Source organism: Neomonachus schauinslandi, chromosome 3, assembly GCF_002201575.2.
Source record: "Neomonachus schauinslandi chromosome 3, ASM220157v2, whole genome shotgun sequence".
Taxonomy (NCBI): Eukaryota; Metazoa; Chordata; class Mammalia; order Carnivora; family Phocidae; genus Neomonachus; species Neomonachus schauinslandi.
In genome coordinates, this window is record NC_058405.1 from 192,083,655 (window position 1) to 192,101,909 (window position 18,255).

Consider the following 18,255-nt stretch of genomic DNA (forward strand, 5'->3'; position numbering starts at 1 on the left):
CACAGACACTTCTCGGGGACACTTCCTTTGAGCACAGGTGACCCTGTCTTGAATTTCCACTTTGAGGAGGCAGCGCTCCCACTGAGCAACCCCCTCACTACCAGGTCCCTTCTGGCCTTGCCCCGGTGCGCTGCCCCCCGTCCTCCCAGGATGTCCCAGAGGAGCCCGGCTCTGGGAGTCTGGGGGACATCCCCAGAGTCCCCACACTGGCCTCTACTCGTTCGAGGGGCAGTCATTCCCGGCTGCTGGGCCCCTCTCCAGCGGCTGCCTCTGTTCAAGAGGGACTCGCAGGGAGAGGTCCAGCTTGGAATGAGGCTTGGGGAGGGGACGCTGGCCCGACTGGATGCCCAGTGCCAGACTCAGTCCAGAGGCCCTGGGAGGCCCAGGCTGGGAGGGGCGCAGGTCTGTGCCTGTCCCTCACCTTGCCTAGCCCCTGGGCCTGGGTCCCACCACCCCAGTGGGTGAGCTCTGAGAGTCCCTGCCTGTCCTTTATGTGGCTCTGGGAAGCTTTCAGTGACAGGAGTAGGGCGAGTGTGACACAAATCACGTGTGGAGTCGATTATCCTGCGAGGGGACTCCAGAGGGAAGTGTCCAAGCACAAGGTTAGGATGAGGGGGGTCTCCTTTGGTCCTTGGGCAGGTGCTTTCTCCTCACCAGGCCTCAGTCTACCCATCTGCTGGACGCCATCCCGCTACTGACCTCTGAGTTCTTTTCTGGATATTAGAAAAGAAAGCCGTAGTTGATGATTCTCCCTCAGGAGGAAGCTGGTGTGTGGCCCCCAAGCACACGATCCTCCCAGGGAGAACCCTGGAAGGCTGGGAGCCCTTTCCCACAGGCGCGGGGGGAGGGGGAGGTCTGGGGGAGAGCCAGCCCCTCCCGGGCGTGGGCGCTCAGGGGGACAGCTTCACCCAGGACGCCTCCGGGTCTCCAGGAAACCGCTTCCAGACAACAGCGTTCCTTAGACCCCATGGCAGCAGGGCCTGCACTCCTGTTTCCAGGGAAACTCAATCCTCAGCGTCGCGGTTGCCCCAGCAACGCCCCAGGCTGAGCTGGCCGTTTGGTGGCCAGCCCAGCGGGGCGAGCTGGGCGCCCTGATGGAGGAGCCAGGTGTGGTGCTGGCCGGCCGGGGTGCCAGGAGGACACTCGCCGGGCAGCCATGCCCCAGCTTCCTCCCAGGTCCTGTGCTCCGGTCTGAGATGAGTTCTGCCTCCAGCAAGCCCGGTGATGGGGATGCAGAGCAGACCCCACTGGGGCTGGACACCGTGATCCAGGTCAGTGGGGTGCCCGCCCTCCAGCACCCTCCTGGGAGCAGACTCGAGGGCACCTTGGGGGGTGCACGGAGAGGCCACACCTCCCCAGCTCCAAGGGGCACCTGGGTGCTCACACGGTCAGCCTGAGCACGCACACAGAAGTGCAGCATCAGCTCAGGAGAGGAGTCTGGGGAGAGACTGGACTGGGCGTGGGGAGACCTGAGCCCAGCACCCAGCCGCCCCATCCATGCCTGCACGAGCTCAGGCCGTCAGCCCCCTTCTCTGAGCCTCAGGCTCGCGGCCTGAGGCACACGGCGGGTGAGGAGGGACAGGCAACTCTTCCCCACTAGGGTCCCACGTACTGGGACCCCACTCACTGCTTTCTTCATGGCAGTGTGGGAGCTACCACTGCTGGGCGGAGGTGGTTCATCCCAGTATCTATTCTCTGACTTCCAGAACTTTCCCGTGTGCATAACAGCACCAATAGTGAGGACTGCGAACTCTCCCCATGCCCCTCTCTCCTTCACTCCCTACTTCCCAGAGTCAACCCAGTGCCCGCCCCGCCATCCCACGCCCTTAGGCGCCTACCACTGCCGTCACAGGACTCTGGCCGCCACGGCAGGCAGTCTGCACCCAGACTGAACCCTCGGGGATCCCAGTGAACCCCCGATGCCCCGGCTGACTCAGTTGTTTATTACCCCAGCTCTTAGAATCTCAGACCGCGCTGTATGGGGTTGACATGGTCCCTATACAAACAGCACAGGCAGCCAGAGAAGAGTAACTGCCCCCAGTTGTTGCCACATGATTAAATAACATGGTGGAGCCACCTTGCACACGCACATGCGTGCACACACACACTGATGCCTACACAGGATACAATGTGATGGGACAGGATACTTGAATCAGGTGACGCAACAAGACAAAACAAGGGCCTGGGTGGGTGACTTTGTCCAGCTCCCAAGGGGTGTCAGTTCTCTGGATGGAGAGAAGGACAGATGGAGGGAGGGCAGGCTTGCACACTACAGTTTCAAGACACTTTCAGCCAGGCATCCCAGAGGATCATCCTCTCTGGATTCCAGGAAAATAGAGGCCTGAGGGTTGAAGCACGTTGCTATGGCTACCAGCGTTTGAGGGAGAGACGCCGGCTGGGGCCTTGTCTGGCAGTGGGCCATTGCTTGGCAGACAAGGCTGCCCCCAAATCCCACTGCCTGTGGGAAACTGTCACTGAAAGTCACAAGGAGTCCCAGCCGAGGTCCACGCTGCCCGCCCAGCCAACACCTGTTATTTGCATTCTGGTGATGAAGATCTAGGTGCCATCACCCCGGGGGTGAGTAGGCAGGCAGGCGCCAAGAGATGCCCAGATAGGCCTGTCCAGACGAGGAGGCAGGGCCACAGGTCTCCTCCAGCCCCTCCAGCTGCAGACAGGGAAACTGAGGGGCCTGGGCAAGGTGTGGCTTGCCGATGAGACCAGGCCTGATGGCACTCCCCACGCCTGGAGAGCGCCCCTGCAGCCTCTGCATGGCACCCCAGGGCACCCGGCCCCTGGCCTCCCCCTCAGAGCTGGGTTCTCAGGGGGTCCGGCCCTAGAGCAGACAGAGAGGCAGACAAGAGGCAGAGCCCTGGGCGGGGAGGCCAACGCCAGAGGGCCCATGATTCTGGATTCGGTCCCCTTAAAACTACCAAAACAGACTCTCTTTCAGGTGTAGGTTCTGATTAATGATAATTTCCTAGGAATTTGTCCACAAACCTAAATTTTCAAATTTACTGACAAAAGTTGTTCCCAGTATCTTCTCGCTGTTGTTTTGATGTCTGAGGATCTGAAGCAGGTGGCCGCCGGCCCCTGGAGTTGAGGGGTTGGAGACCCAGGGATTCCTGTGTGACATTCGGGAGATCAGGGCAGGCCGAGAGGAGTCGGTCACCCTGAGCGATACCCGTTTTGCTTTTCCGATTTCGGCCACTGGTTGATCCTCTTTACCGTATTTTTGCCTTCTATTTCATTAATGTATAGATTTATTATTCCTTTGCTTTTCAGTTCTTTGGGTTTGTTGCTCATCTAATTTTTTGAGATGTGTGCTTATCTCATTAATTTGCAGCCTTCTTTTAAAAAAAAATTTTTTTTAATGAGGCGCCTGGGTAGCTCAGTCGGTTGAGTGTCCGACTCTTGGTTTCAGCTCGGGTCATGATCTTGCGGTCATGGGATCGAGGCCGGCATTGGGCTCCGTGCTCAGTGCAGAGTCTGCCTCAGATTCTCTCCCCCTCTGCTGTCTCACCCACTCTGTCTCCCTCTCCACACGCGTGCATGTGCGTGCTCTCTCTCTAATGGATAAATAAAATCTTAAAAAAAGTTTTTTTAACTTCTTTTAAAAATGTGGCAAAATATATATATATATATATATATATATACATCAAATTTACCATTTTAACCATTTTTAAGTGTGCAGTTCAGTGGTATTAAGCCCATTCACATTTATATACAACCATCACCACCATCATCTCCAGAACTTTCTCACCTTCTCAAACTGAAACTCTGTCCCCATGAAACACGGACTCCCCAGCCCCACCCCAGCCCCTGGCGCCCGCCCTTCTGCTCTCTGCCTCCATGAATTTGGCCACTCTCAGGACCTCAGAGGTGGACTCAGACAATATCTCTCCTTCTGTTCCTGATCCATTTCACTCAGTGCGATGTCCCCCGGGTTCATCCATGTGCTAGCCGCGGTCATAATGTCCTTCCCTTGCAAGGCCAAATCATACTCCATTGTGTGGATGGACCACACCGTGTTTCTCCGCTCACCTGTTCATGGACAATTGGGTTGCTTCCACCTTCGGGCTGTTGTGAATACACTGCTGTGGACATTGGTGTGCAAGTCTGTGTTTCAGTCCCTGCCTTCACTTCTTTTGGGGATATACCCAGAAGTGGGGTTGCTGGGTCCTATGGTAACTCCTTATTTAATGTGAGGAACCACCCTACTATTTTCCACAGCAACTGTATCATTTCACATCCCCACTTTCTTTTTCTTCTTCTTTTTTGAAGGTATGCTTTTTCTTTCCCAACAACGCGTTAGCTACATCCCATACATTTTGATATAATAATTTTCATTATTATCCAGTTCAAACTGTTTCCTAATTTCCATTGTGATTCTATCTGTGGGTCATCTAGAGGTATAAATACCCTAATTTCCAAACATGTAGAGATTTTCAAATTGTTTTCTACATCTCGTTTGACTATATTGTGCTCAGAGGTTTTGTCTGGAACACCTTAGAGTGGACAAGCCTATTAGCATCCAAGTGGGGATGGTAGGGAGCCAAGTGGATATATGGACCTGACCTCAGGGAAGAGCTCCATGCTGGAAATAGACATGTGGGCTTGTTGGCAGGTGTGTAGCCGGGTGAGTGTCCATAGAAAGAGGAGTTGGAGCACTCCCACACTTACAGATGGGAGGGGCAAGAAGGAACCAGCCAAGGAGACCAAGACGGGTGGCCAACGAGGTGAGAACAACTGGGAGGGGTGGTGTCAGCAGGAGAATGTTTCAGGGAGGAGGTGGTGACCCACATGCTGCTAAGAGATCAAGGAAGATGGAGACCATGGACCACTGGGTTTAGCAACATGGAGGTCACGGGTGACCTTGACTGCAAGGGTACCTCATGGGGCATGTAGGAGCAACACTTTTTTAAAGAGGGGTATAAATTAAAACAGTTTGTGTCAATAAGCATGGTCTGAAAGAGAGAGAAAAATCACTGATACATAAGAAGAAGGAAGGCTTGCTGGACAATGTGTTAGGTACACGACAGAAGATGAGGTGGGATGGATGGGATGGAACCTGAGGGGGCCCCCCCATGCGACTAGGATGGCCTGAGAGCATCATGGTGTGGCAAGCCCTCATCAGTCACTTGCCAAGGGCCAAGCCCTGGGCTATTTCCAAGCCAGCCAAGGACAGAGGCACTGGCCCATCTCCGAATCTTCCATCCATTTGCCCTGATGCAGCCAAGGTCATGCCAGACCTGGTCAGATTAACCAGTTATGCTAATCAGATGGGCCGCATCCCCCTCCTCCTCATTCAGAAACACCGCTCTCCCCTCTGCCACCCCATAGTCCAAGGGGACTGTGGCGGCGCAGCCATTCAAGGCTTCCACAGTGTCCGCCTCTCCTGCTTTGTTGTCCCCCATCCCTGCACCGTCCGCCTCTCCTGCTTTGTTGTCCCCCATCCCTGCACCCTCCTCCCCCAGGCCCCATGCAGACTTTGAGAACCCACCCCACTGCCTTTGCTTCCGCTCTTCCCTCCACCTGGACACCTGACCTGCGCCTCCGCTAGCTGCTGGGCTCTTGCTTGTCCTTCAGGGTCCGACTCGCCTGCCACCTCCTCTAGGAAGTCTGTGTGGGCACCGCGAACCCAGGAGCAAACAAGACCAACAGGGTCCTTGCCCTTCCGAGAGTTCCTCAATATAAATCATTTTGTAGTTAGTGATTCATACCTTAGGCTGGGTTTTCTGTCATTCACATGGTGACCTGTGCCAAGCACTGATCATGCTGGGGACTCAGAGATAAATGACAAGTTGTTCCCCTCACCCCCAAATGCCTGTCAATGCCTGGCCCGGATCTCCCATCTATTATGAGTTGAGGACCAAACTGCCCCCCGTAAGAAGCATGACCCTGCTCCTGGGGCGACACCCAGGGCCCCAGCGGGCTCCACAAATGCACAGAAATCTGAACTGGCCAGTGCTAAGACAGAGCAGCCAGGGGCCAGGTGTTACCGCAGACACAGAGGAGCTCTTTTTCCTCAGGAAACGGAGCCTGGCAGGCCACCAGCCCGGCCAGGGCCCTCTCTGCAGCCGGCCAAGCCACGGAAGGATGGCAAGCAGACGTCCGGTAGCTGGCCTTGGCTGCAGACCCTGTCCTCGGATGTGTTCTCCCAGCTGTGCCCGCTCCCGGCGAGGGCCAAAGCCTGCCGCCGAGGGATGCAGGGGGGCCTTGGGGGGGGCCCGAGTGGGCAGACAGGGAGGAGCACAGGGGGTGGCGGCCGTGGGGGGCCAGGCTCAGTTCCTCTGCCATCTGCCTGGGCTCGGGGACGTGCCACACTGGGGAGGACACCTGAGGCCAGTGTGCCTGCTGCGTCCCAGTCTCCCGCCACAGGGCACGTCCCGGGACCCACAGGCGGGTCAGTCCTAACACTACCTTTGGTGGGTGCGTGACCTTGGGGGAGCCTCCTCGCCCATAGTGAACAGGAAACCTGCCCTTTGGGGTCAAGACAGCGGGCGTGACAATGTTCCCTACGAAATCCTCAGCGGGGAATGCCCCGCCTCACTTCACTCCTGCGGGCTGGCGACCTTCCCTTCTCCATGGCGCAGGTCAGCCCCCAGAGCCTCAGCCTCCTGCAGTACCACTGGCGGCCACACAGCGGCACTGTGGGAGCTCGGCCGCCCAACGCGGCCGCCGGCCAGTCCGCCCGCAGAGGGGCCCGGGACAGCCCCTGGACTCGCACTCCCTCCCTCGGCCTGCTCCTGCCCCGGGAGGCTGCAGCCTGTGACCCGGCTGAGCGGGGATCGTCCACTGGACGCTCTGTCCCAGGGTGATTTTGATCAGAGGTTCTGGTGCCCCTCCCTCCCTACCACTGGGCTCATTGAACCCAGGCCGAGGTCGCGTGTGGGGGAGCCTCACCTTCTTCCGTCCCGACGATGCCAGGCTCCTCTTACGAGCCCATCCTTCCCTCCTCCTGGGTAACAGGCGGTCTGCGTCCGGTGCCCCTAGCAGCCTGGACGCCCAGGGGGAGCCGCTCAGGGACTTACTGATGCTGCTCCCCCAGCAACAGGAAGTAGTGAAATTGCTCTGTGTGATTTCCATTGCTGACCTACAAGGCCACCTGCCCTCCCGAGCCACCTCCTGTCCCACAGACTCCACACCCCACCCTCCGCAGAGCCGCAGCGCCCCCCCCCCCAGAGCTCTGGGGTGCCCCCCCATTTCACAGACGAGGACCTGAGGCAGGGGACACACCCAGGGTCATGCGGTGCACTGGAGGACAGGGACCCCAACCCAATTCTCCGGGGGAGTCCTGCTCTGATCCGGGTGGGGTACATAGGGGAGCCCACGCTCCTCCGTGTGCAGGCTCTCCCGTCCACACAGCCGCAGTGGGGAGGGGTGACCGTGACCAAGGGGTGCCTGGCCCCCTTGCAGGTATCTGTTTCCATGGGCCATGCCGAGCAGGGGCTGGGACCTCGCAGTGGCCTTCAGCGCAAGTTGAGCTGAGGAGGGCGCTGGGGGCGGGAGGAAGGGATAGGGCTGCGTTCAACTGTGAGTCTGGGGTCTTTGGGGAAACCGATGTCCAGCCCTCCGACGACGGGCTGAGAGTCCCGGGGCGGGGGGTAGCCTTCTGGAAGCCTCCCTGTGCACAGCCCGCACACGCAGACCCCACCCCCACCCCCCGCCTCGGCCCCCGACCACAAATGGCCAGCCCGGGAGGAGGGCCCCCGGCCCGCAGAGGAGGCGACCCGCCCGGACCTGCAGGGCCGCAGGTGGCGGCCAGGGACTGCAGACAGGAAGGCCTCGGGGCGGAGGGAGCAGCCTCTCTGGGCCAGACTCAAGGCGGCCGGAAACAGGCAGCGAGCCGCGGGGTCCTGCCGGGAGGTCCGCGAGGCCCCGCGACCCGCCCCGGATGGAGACCAGGCCTCTCTCCTGGCCCCGCCCCCATCCCTGGCTCTTCCCCTTCCCCTCCCGGCCCCGCCCCCTCCTGGCCCTCCCCGTCCCGGCCCCCCTTCCCCCTCCCGCCCCTGCCCCTCCTGGGCCTGCCCCTTCCCCGCCCTCAACACCCCACGGCCCCTCCCTTCCGCGCGCCCCCCGCCGCGCCCCCTCGGCTCCAGCTGGGCCGCGGCCCATCGCAGGCACCCGGCCACAGCTGGAACCCATTACGCCCCCAGCGCCTCTTGGGACGTCTCGGCTAATAAGTGACCCTCTGTAAATGTTAGGAATGAGTCAGGTTTATGCCGCGCTGCTTCAGGCTTCCCGTTAGCGGGTGGCGCCTCGGATGCCCGGGGGAGCGGGGAGGGTGGGGGAGGGCGAAGGGGCAGAGTCGTTCCTGGCCTCGGAGGGAGAGCTTCCTGGAGTTCATTGTTCCTACAGCGGGGCCCGGGGTGGGTCTCACTACCCCCCTGAGCCTCAGTTTCCCCGCGTGCAAATACAGGGTTCAGGGCAGACAATGGCTGAGCCCCTTTAGCTGCCTTTCCCCCCCGGAGGACATTAGACGCGGTTGATGGTCTTGGCATTCGTGCCTTGTTTGGCCCAGAAAGGGTAGCAGGCACATCCTCCCCCCCACCGCCCCGCCCCCGGAGGCAGGCTGCTCACCTCCCACCCAGAGTAATACTGAAGGGGGTCATGGGGGGGGTGTTGGGGGATGGCGCCTTCCCAAGGCCCCCTGCTGACTCAAATTCAAGCATCACTGTGCGAAGTAAGGCTCCAGCCTGAAGAAGGGCTGGGTCCCAGGTGAACCAGGACTAGGGTTCTCACTCCAGGGGGAGGGCAGTGGAAGTTGGTTCTGGGTATTTGCTCAGTGACCGTCCAGCACCTGGGCTGCTGTTGGGGATCAGAATGGGGCCTTACCAGGTGTCATGCAGGAACCCAGGTCTCAGGGCGGGGGGTGACTCTTGGCATTCTGGTCCAGATGGAACATGCCTTGTGTCCAGGGACACCTCAAAGGTGTGTGTGCAGAAGATGCCAGGCTGGGATCTCAGGAAGGAAGAACAGAGAGAACGTGCCAGGGCAATGGGGTGCGCAGAACAGGGGTATGCCCAGGAAGCCCTCCACCCCCACCAGCCAGGGGCTGAGTGTCAGAGCCAGGTGGAGCGGTCTGAACCTGGAAAGCCTTCAGGGAGAGCTGGGAGGAAATCAGAGGAGGGAGGGGACAGGCAGTAGGAGGCTGCTCAGTGGTCATCAGGACCCTGGGCTGGGAGGGAGATTTGGGGAGTCACAGAGCGAGGGAGCAGGCTCTGAGGGATCACAGGGAGAGGGATCCTGGGAAGCTACAGGGCGGGTGAGTTTCAGAAGTCTGGGACTGGGTGGGGGTGTGATGGGAGGACCCCGTTTGCAGCCCTGGAGAGTCACTGTCTCCAGGATCCCCTGGGAAGCATCCGGAGATCTTGTCACACCAAGCCCTCTCACATCCAGAGTGAAGAATGTCCTTCCCATGGCCGGTGCCACAGTTAGGCCCAGCAAGAAGGGCCCTGCCTGGGCCCAGGATTTAGAGGGCACCCCCGGCCCTCCCCCAGCTCTGCCCACCTATGATGCAAAGAATCCCCAGGGCAAAAGCAATGTGCCAACTCAGAGCCCAAGACCTCCCGACACCAGTCTCTGTGTATCCAGGACCCTGGGATTTCCTGCCCACTTGCAGGCCTCCTGAGACCTCTCCCACGGCAGGTCAGCTGCTCTGGACGGGCCAGGAAGGAGGGCTGTCCTCACTGCCTTCCCACAGCCCCTCCCGTGGTTCCTGCCCTGCCCTCTCCCAGGGCCCCCTCGTGCCCTTCCTGGTGGACAGGGCGAAGCCCTGAGCAGCTGGCCGTGTCCAAAAAGGGAGGTGGGTGGGTGGGCCTAGACCCTTACAAGTTGTCAATCCCTCCCAGCAACCCCCACTGTGAAAGTGGTGAGACCGTATGCTGCAGGCGGTCGGGACCGGGACCGGAGCAGGGATACCTGCCTCCTGGTGCCTCTGGAGACACCCACCGTGAACACTCAGCCCGGCCCCCACAGAGGTAGAGCAGGGCCAGAGGGCAGGGCACAGTGACCAGCTAGGCTAGGTGTGCTCCGGGTCCCCAGTGCTCAGAGCACCGCCGGGTTACTCTATAGGTAGAGAAACCAAGGCATGTGCTTTGGGTGGTAGCCTCAGGCCGTCCTCTGCAGAGCACTTGGCGGCTGGGCCGGGGAGCCCTGTGGTAGCCCCCAGGGACCCCAGGGGGCTCACTGTCCAGGAGGCTGCCAGCCCCAAGTGTGCCTGGATGGCTGTTTTTCAGAGGCTGGAGGACACCGTCTTGAGTCCCACGGCCAGCAGAGAAGACCGGGCGCTGACTGTACGTGGGGAAGGCCAGCAGGCTCTGCCCACGCCTGTACCTGCCCGAATCCGTGAGATCGTGGCTGGCAGCCTGGGGGACACACCACACCAAGGTGACGGGCGGTGGTAGGGGTGACGATGGAGGTGGGGGGGCACCAGGGGAGGCACAGAGCCATCAGCTGGAGTCCAGCTTACGTGCGTCCCCTGCCCCTGCAGTGTCCCCCTCCGGTTCCAAGCCCCACCTAGGCTGGCCCCTCCTGTCATCTTGCAGTGTGATGGGGCACCGAACCACGCCCTCCCCGGGGTCACCCACAGGGGTCACGTGTCCAGACCCACAGCATGCTTACCACGAGGCCACAAGGACTGTCCAGCACTGCATTTGTGTTTGTGACACATTTGTGACCAGCTGTCTTGATTTCATCATATTTGTGTTTCATTAGATGAGCAAAAATCCTGAAGGTCGATACTCAGGAAGCACAGACACTGAGCAGGCCCCCCGCACCCTGCCCCAGACCTCTGCTCACCCAGCCCACAGGCCCCCCCACCCGGCCCCACCCTGGCCCTCTGCTCACCCAGCCCCACAGGCCCCTTGGGGCAGAGCGCTTTGCAGCTAAGGAACTGGCCCCAGGCTGGGTCCCTGCAGCAGGGCCACCCAACTGGTCAGGCCACTTGGCCCTAGCTAGTGCTGGGGACTCCCTCGTGTGTGGGTCCCGACACCCCTTTCTATAGTAAGGGGCTGTCCAGCCTCCTGAAGGAACCAGTCACTCTCAGAAGGTGTGTGTTAAGGAAGAAGAAAGCCCGCTGTGTACTTAGAAAAGAAACTCGCTATTCAGATGAGATCGGGTTACCCTGACTCAGCAGTTCTCCCTGCTTCACAGGGGGCGGGGGGTCCCCAGTGTCCAGGCCACTCCCACACCCTCCACTCTAATTGGTTTGGGGCTGTGCTGGGGTTAAAGGTGTGGATGAGAGGTAAGGCGTCGGTGGCCCGCCCTCCAACAGGAGTGGGAGGGAGGCCTGGAGCATGAAGTCCACATCCCCCACACCAGAGTCCCGGGTCACAGCTGGACCCTCCTGGAAGAGCGGGGCAGACCAGCAGTGGGAGCCCAGGGACCGGCCCAGAGGCCCACCATGGGGACTGGGTGCCGTGTCTGAGGAGGTGGGGGGCCCTGGTCCGGCCGCCCGGGCTGACGCTGGAACTGCCCCTACAGGGGTGCAGGGGCCGCTGACCGCCTCGGCCCGTGTGCAGGAGGAGAATGAGCTCCTGCAGGACGAGCTGGCCAGGCTGGAGAACCTGCTGGCCCAGGCAGGCACTGAGCAGGACGAGCTGGCCAGCAGGTACCACACGCTCAGTGAGCGGGTAAGCGTGTGCACCGGGCACGTGGCAGGCAGAAGGCTGCAGCCTGGCCTGCGGAGAGGCGGTCACCTGTTGGGACTGGTGGCCAGACAGCTGGGACCATCGTCGAGTCTTAGGACATAGAATGACAGGTGACGTCAGCCACAGCACATCTAAATCCCAAGCCACAGACGGGAAAACGGGCTGGAGGGGGGAGGGGGAGGATAGGATGGGTGTCCAGGCCCCCTCTCCCTCCTGCAAAGCCCCCCCCCCAGGTCTCCCAGCCCAGCTGAAGTGTTGACTTGTGTCCTGCCTGCCCGGGGGCTTTGTGGAGGCAGCCGGGTCAGTCCTGAGCCCTCAGCCCCAGCACCTCACTTTTGGGGTCTGCTAAGAATTGGCCCCAACCCTCAGATGGCGCTTGTAGAGACTTGGCTCTGCCCCCCACCCCACACTTTTTCCTGATAGCCGAGGCCAGGGCAGCCCTCAGAGGATAGCTGTGACCCCTGGGTCCTCGGTCCCCGGGGAACCCACAGTGCTTTCCGCCGCAGCAAGAAGCCATGTGGTTATAAAGTGTGGGGTTGGGGGGCCTCCTGTTGTTCAGGTGGGGAAACCATGGCAGAAAGCTGAGGAAACTTGCCAGGCCAGATCCTCTTTCCAGGGTCTGCCAGTCCGAGCCCGATGGCTCCTGACGCGGGACTGGGCTGCAGATGCCCAGCTCCCAGTGTGGGGTACTCAGAGCCCTTGTTGTGTCTGGCCCACCCTACCCCTGCTGTCTTCAGAGTCCTCCTTGCACTACGTGGCAGGATAGATGACCCCACTTTCTGGAAGAGGAAACTGAGATTCAGAGCAGCCAGACTTGCCCAGGGCTGTGCTGCCGGTGTTGGAGCCGGGACTGAACCAGGCGCTGGCCCTTTCCCCAGCATGACCAGTGACCCATACCAGCTGCCCGAGGCCCCCAGGATATCCGGGGCTTCCAGGAATCAGCAGCACCACCCGCCCCCACACTAAACACCGGCTCTCACCGCTGCCCCCATCCCTAGTGAGCCCCTCAGGGCAGGACCACGGGGCCATCCTCATCCCCATCAGCTCCAGGAGGACATCAGCGAGCTCGCCTGCCCTCCAGGGCTGTCTGTGGCCTGGGCCCAGTCGTGGGGGTGGGGGACCTTCCTAGCACATGGTGGGGAGATGTTGGGAACCGGTGGTGGGAATAGAAGCCAGAAATCCTGCGGACAGATTAGTAAGCCTCATGAGTCAGAACTGAACTCCCAGACCCCGCAGCTCAGCGCACATGTCAGGCTCCCACGGGCGTCTCAGCCTCCCCCTTGTGCAGGCGCCAGAGGGGCCCGGCGGCCCCCACGTCACCCCGAGCAGATGGGCAGGGCGGGGCAGGGGTCAGGGGGGCCAGCCCCTGCCCTGGCCTCCTGGCTCTCCCGATTTCCCCGTGTCTCAGCCCCCCACCAGCCGGCCTGCTGGGCCTGAGCTCCCCTCCCCGACACCCCAAGTGTGCTCTGGGTCGGCACAGCCAGGGGCAGCCCCTAGCACCTCCTGTTCCCCTTGGAGCTCTAGGCTCCCCGTCTGCTCAGGCCCCAGCTGGGAGCCAGGAAGGACGCAGGCTCTGAGGCAGGCCTGGTCCAGCTCCGCTCGGAAAACCCCCCTCCCCAGCAGGCCTGCCGGGGGTGGAAGCCCACTTGTGGTCGTGGCCATGGGGGCGGGGTAGCTGGAGGGGTGGGATCCCACACTTGCGCTCTCTCAGCGGGGGTGACCCCAGGCCCGCCCTGCAGTTCAGCCATCCTGCCCTTTATGAAGCAGCCCCGGAGGCCCCTCCTCAACCAGCCACAGGCACTTGGCCCAGGGTCGGGGGGCGAATGCCTGCCCCTCGGCCCCATCCCCGTCGTGTGGAGGGGCCTCAGCCTCAGCAGACCCCTGCTGGCGGCCTGAGGGGTGCCCTCTCTCCCACCTCGGGGAGGGCTTTATGCCACAGCTGCCCTGCCTGGCGGGCTCGGGAGCTGCTGGCCAGGTGGGCTGCCGTTCCTCCCCAGCTACAGGCCCGTCTGGAGACCACCGAGGCTCGGCTGCGGAGGTCGGAGCTAGAGCACAGCGTGGACCTGGAGGAGGCCCTGGGCCGTCTGGAGGCCGCTGAGCAGAGGTGGGTCGGGACTGATGCGGCGGTCAGGGCTACCGGGAGCTCGGCCGTCACCCCTGGAGGCAGCAGACCCCACTGTGCCTTGGAGCCGTTGGCCAGTCTCTTCCCAAAGTGACTCCAAGTCAAACTTGCCTGGACGCATTGGCCCCAGGCTTCAGAGGCAGGGGAAAGAGTGGGCAGAGCAGGGTGAGGAGGGGGACCAACAGGCTGTGGGCCTCAGGTGTGGGGTGCAGGTCCCATAGGTCTGGGGGTCTCACCGGCCCTGCGCTCCCGAGCGTGCCACCTCCAGGCCCCAACGCCACCGAGCTGGTGCTCTGGCTAGTGCTGCAGGCAGGCCCCCTGAGCTGACCATGGCCCTTGTTAGCACAGCTGGTCCCGGGGCACCCATGGGTGCTTCCCTCAACCCCACCCTTCTTCATGCTCCGGCCCTGACTCCCAGACCCCTTTGGCTCAGGCCACTCTGACTTCATGGTCAGGGGCTCCTCTGTTCACCAGCGGCCAGCATGTGTCATGCCCTAGCCTCCCCAGTGGTAACCCCAGTTCTCCAGAGTAGCCCCTGACCCCAAGCTCCAGGACACAGTCCCCGGAAGGGAAGGGGCATGTCTCCACACTGCAGGGAAAACAGCCAGGAGGGGTTGAGACCCTGAGCTCGGCTGCATCTCCAGACCTGGGGGAGGTTAGAACATCTGTGGAATATTTCCCGTTACTTGCTTCATCCTCAGGGACTCTGGGAGCAGAAGGAAAGTGCTGAGAAACATTTCGAAAACCAGTTTTCAAAAACAGCAGGGGCAGGGGTGAGGGGTCACAACCCAAGAGGAGGTGATGCCCAAGTTGAAAGGGGAGCAGAGAAGGTCCCTTTTGCGGCCTCGCAGCCTGGCCAGGAGGGCTAGCTCTCGGAGGGCCGCTCTACCCATCACAGCCAGTTTCAGAGGAGAGAGGACCCCACGGTCACAGGGGGGGCTGCCCCCTTCATGGGGTGTGCCGGATGTCCTCTGCCCACTGCCCTGCCCCTTCCTCCCAGGCCTGGTCCCCTCAGCTGCCAGAGCCGCCCCTCTCATGCATCTCAGGGCTCACCCCTGAACCTGGGACGGAGCCCGCCACACTCGTGGGGCCCGGCCAGGGATGCTCCGCATGGGAGGAGGAGGGCGAGCAGGCATCTCAGAGATGGAGTGTGCCAGGGGGCACTCAGATACTGGCCCCAGTTTGGGGAGCCGTGGGTGCCCCATCGCAGGAGGTCAGTGCCGCTTAGCGGTGGCTTGGGGATCTTCACACCCGAGCTGGGTTGGCCGGGCCCAGGAAGCGTGGGGCTTGGCTCTCAGAGCCTTTGGAAGGAGAAGCCCCCTGCCCATGGTCATGCTGCTGCGGTTTCTGCCCCGCCAGGAGCACCGGTCTCTCGCAGGTGAACACCCTTCTGCGGAAACAGCTGGAGCACATGAAGAAGGCCAACGACAGGCTGGCCGAGGAGCTGGCCAGGACAGCGGACAGCGTGCTCCATCTTCAGAGCAAGCTGGAGCTGAAGGAGGCACAGCGCTGGACTGAGAGACAGGTGCTTCCCCGCTTTTGCCCACTGGCAGGGGACACCTGTCCTGGTGCTTATGGCCCACGGCAGCGGGGAGGCAGTGGGGGCCGGGAGAGGGTGAATTGGCTCTAGCTGTGGTTCCTCCTGGAGGGCAAGGCCGCTGACCTGCTGCCCTACCATGTTCCCCATCGAGCTGGGCCACAGCAGTCTACACAGTGGGGGCACCAGGTTAGGGAGGCCCTTCCTTGGGAACAGGCAGGCAGGACCCCAAGATCAGACTTGGAAAGTAGGATGAGGGCCCAGGGTCCTGGCTCTGGCATGGCCTGCCCCATTCTTTTTTTTTTTTTTTTTTTTAAGATTTTATTTATTTATTTGAGAGAGAGAGCACATGAGATGGGGGGGGGTCAGAGGGAGAAGCAGACTCCCCGCTGAGCAGGGAGCCCGATGCGGGACTCGATCCCGGGACTCCAGGATCATGACCTGAGCTGAAGGCAGTCGCTTAACCAACTGAGCCACCCAGGCGCCCCGGCCTGCCCCATTCTTGAGAGAGAAGGAGGTCTCTGTAGGCCTGACTCCTGCTCGGGCTGCAGGGGTGGGGGGGCACTCGAAGGAGCCTGGGGCCACACCGTTGCTCCCAGCCCCTGGCCAGCACCAGCAGGGCCCTCCCAGGCCTTACCTAATCACAGTCTTCCGAAACCCTAAGCCCTTCAGGGGCTCAGGGCACAGTGCCCTAGGCCGCAGCCCCCGGGGATGGTCGCAAATGGCAAGACCCCTGGCGTGAGCTCGGGGAGATGGTTGGGACACATCACACCCTGCTCCCCTGCCTGGTCCAGGTCTTCCCACGGCTACGCTTGTGGCCACTGAGTGAAAAGAGGCATCCACGCCTCTGCTCTGGTCTGTCCTTGGACACAGGCCCCTGAGAGGGGCACGGCCCGGGGCAAGGCGGGCCTCCGCAGCTGTGGCCATCCCTAAAGGGGGCAGGTGTCCCCACGGCCTTCCTACTGTCCTCTGCCGGCACCACTGGCAGGATTCTTCCCAGACACCACCTGGAAAATGGCCGCTTCCAGGTGAAAGCAGAGGCCAAGGGCGGCCAGCGTGCCTGGGCCTCAGGCTGACCGCACCCAGACGTGCCTCAGACAAGCCCACCTCCCAGGGCCGTCCTGCACTGCCCGCCCAGCGTCAGCCGGAAAGGACAGCCAGCTGGGCCCCCGCAAGCCCGGGGCATGGCTGCCATGCGGGACGGCTTGGCCCCTGTGCCCGGCTGTGTGTGGCTGTGGTTCGGGGGAGGCCGGGTGGGCCCTCCTGCTGTGAGGAAGCGGAGGGCCCACAGAGGGGGAGTGCCACATTTACACGTGTCACCGAGAGGCTGCGTCTGTCCCTGCAGCGTAGTGGATGATAGCTGGGGGCCTGTTAGAGGCAGCCCACCACCCTGCCCCCGCCTCCTCCTACGGCCGGGCTGTGACCGCCGAGCAGAACGAATGCCCCGGAGGACAGGCCTCTAGTTCAGCTTGGATTGGCTTGTCAAGGGTCTTCATTTCCCTCTTGGCCGTGGAAGGTCTCATGGTCGGCAGGTGCTCTCTCTCAGTACCTTAAAGACCCTTTCGTTGTCCTCTGGCTCTGTGGTCGCTGCCAGAAGTCAGTGCCCGGGGCCTTTGATGCTGGTGACTCCCCGCAAAGGTAATCTGTCCTCCCACCTGGCAGCTTTGACGTCGCCGTTCTGCAGTTTTACTAGGATGCGTCTCTGTGCAGATTTCTTTCTGTTTATTCTGCTTCAGACTCATCAGGATGCTGTGTCTTTGTTACTTTTGGAAAGTAGCCCTCACGTCTCCGAGCGTTGCCTGTGCTCATCCTCGCTCCTCCCAACCCCGAGCAGGCCAGCCGCTCTCACGAACCCCTGAGCCCCCCAGGCTTCTGAACCTGGCATGTCTTCTTTCTGTCACCCTGGTTTGTATTCTAGACAATTTCAAATATACCTACCTGGTCATCATGTCTGTCTCTGGTGTCCAAGCTCTGTTAAACCTCCCTGCTTTGCTTAAATTCCAAATATCGTGTTTTTCATCTTTAAGAATTCTGATAGATTCTTTTCCAAATATCTTACTCTTAACTCACATGTTCAAGCCTCTCGTCTACTTGCTGACGCATCCTGAAAATGGTTATGTTCTCCAATGCGCCTGATGTTCCAACGTCTCGAGTTCCTTAAGGTCTGATTCTATTGTTTCTGCTGGCTCTTGATCATAGTGCTCTGTTTCCTTGTGTCTTTAGTGATTTTATTTTTTTATTTTAAACCAAGAGCTGTTTATTTTTCTTGGAACTTTGGGAAAGTTCTTTGGAACCTGGAATGGATGTGCTATCTTCCAGAAAGGGTTTTCATTTGCTTCTGACAGGTGCGTAGGGGCTCTGATAGTCTTTGGGGCCACAATGAAGTACATTTTCAGCTTGAGGTTTTTTTTAAGCCACCAGGTTATATGACTTCAGACTGAAAACTACAGGCTGACTTGTGGCCCCATATCCACAGGGAAGATCCTTTTCCTTCCCGTTTTACCCCCAGGCTGCTGTCACAGAAGCACAGACCAGGGTTTATGTTAACATTAATTCTCACAGTTCTAGAGACAGGAAGTCCAAGATCAAGGTGAGAGACTATTCAGTGTGTGGCCAGGGCTGCTTCCTGGGGCCTGGACAGCTCCTTCTCACTATAACTACACACACACACACACACACACACACACACACACGCATGCAAGCACACACACATGCCCGGACAGCTCCTTCTCACTATAACCACACACACATGCACGCACACACACCCGGACAGCTCCTTCTCACTATAAACACACACATGCACACATGCACACGCACGCATGCACACACGTGCACACACACCCAGACAGCTCCTTCTCACTATAAACACATACATGCACACACACACACACACACGCGTGCGCACACACACCTGGACAGCTCCTTCTCACTATAAACACACACAC

At 60.6% G+C, this 18,255-nt stretch overlaps 1 protein-coding gene across 1 annotated transcript in view; it reads left to right on the forward strand.

Annotated features, from left to right (window-relative positions):
* Nucleotides 1–1,196: 1,196 nt before the first annotated feature.
* The window catches only part of CROCC2 (ciliary rootlet coiled-coil, rootletin family member 2), an 82,227-nt gene continuing 65,168 nt past the window's right edge, over nt 1,197–18,255 (forward strand). Inside the window, 5 exon segments of the mRNA XM_044913635.1 lie at nt 1,197–1,271; nt 10,239–10,389; nt 11,485–11,633; nt 13,649–13,755; nt 15,133–15,298. Of these exon segments, the coding sequence (XP_044769570.1) occupies nt 1,197–1,271; nt 10,239–10,389; nt 11,485–11,633; nt 13,649–13,755; nt 15,133–15,298 (648 nt within the window).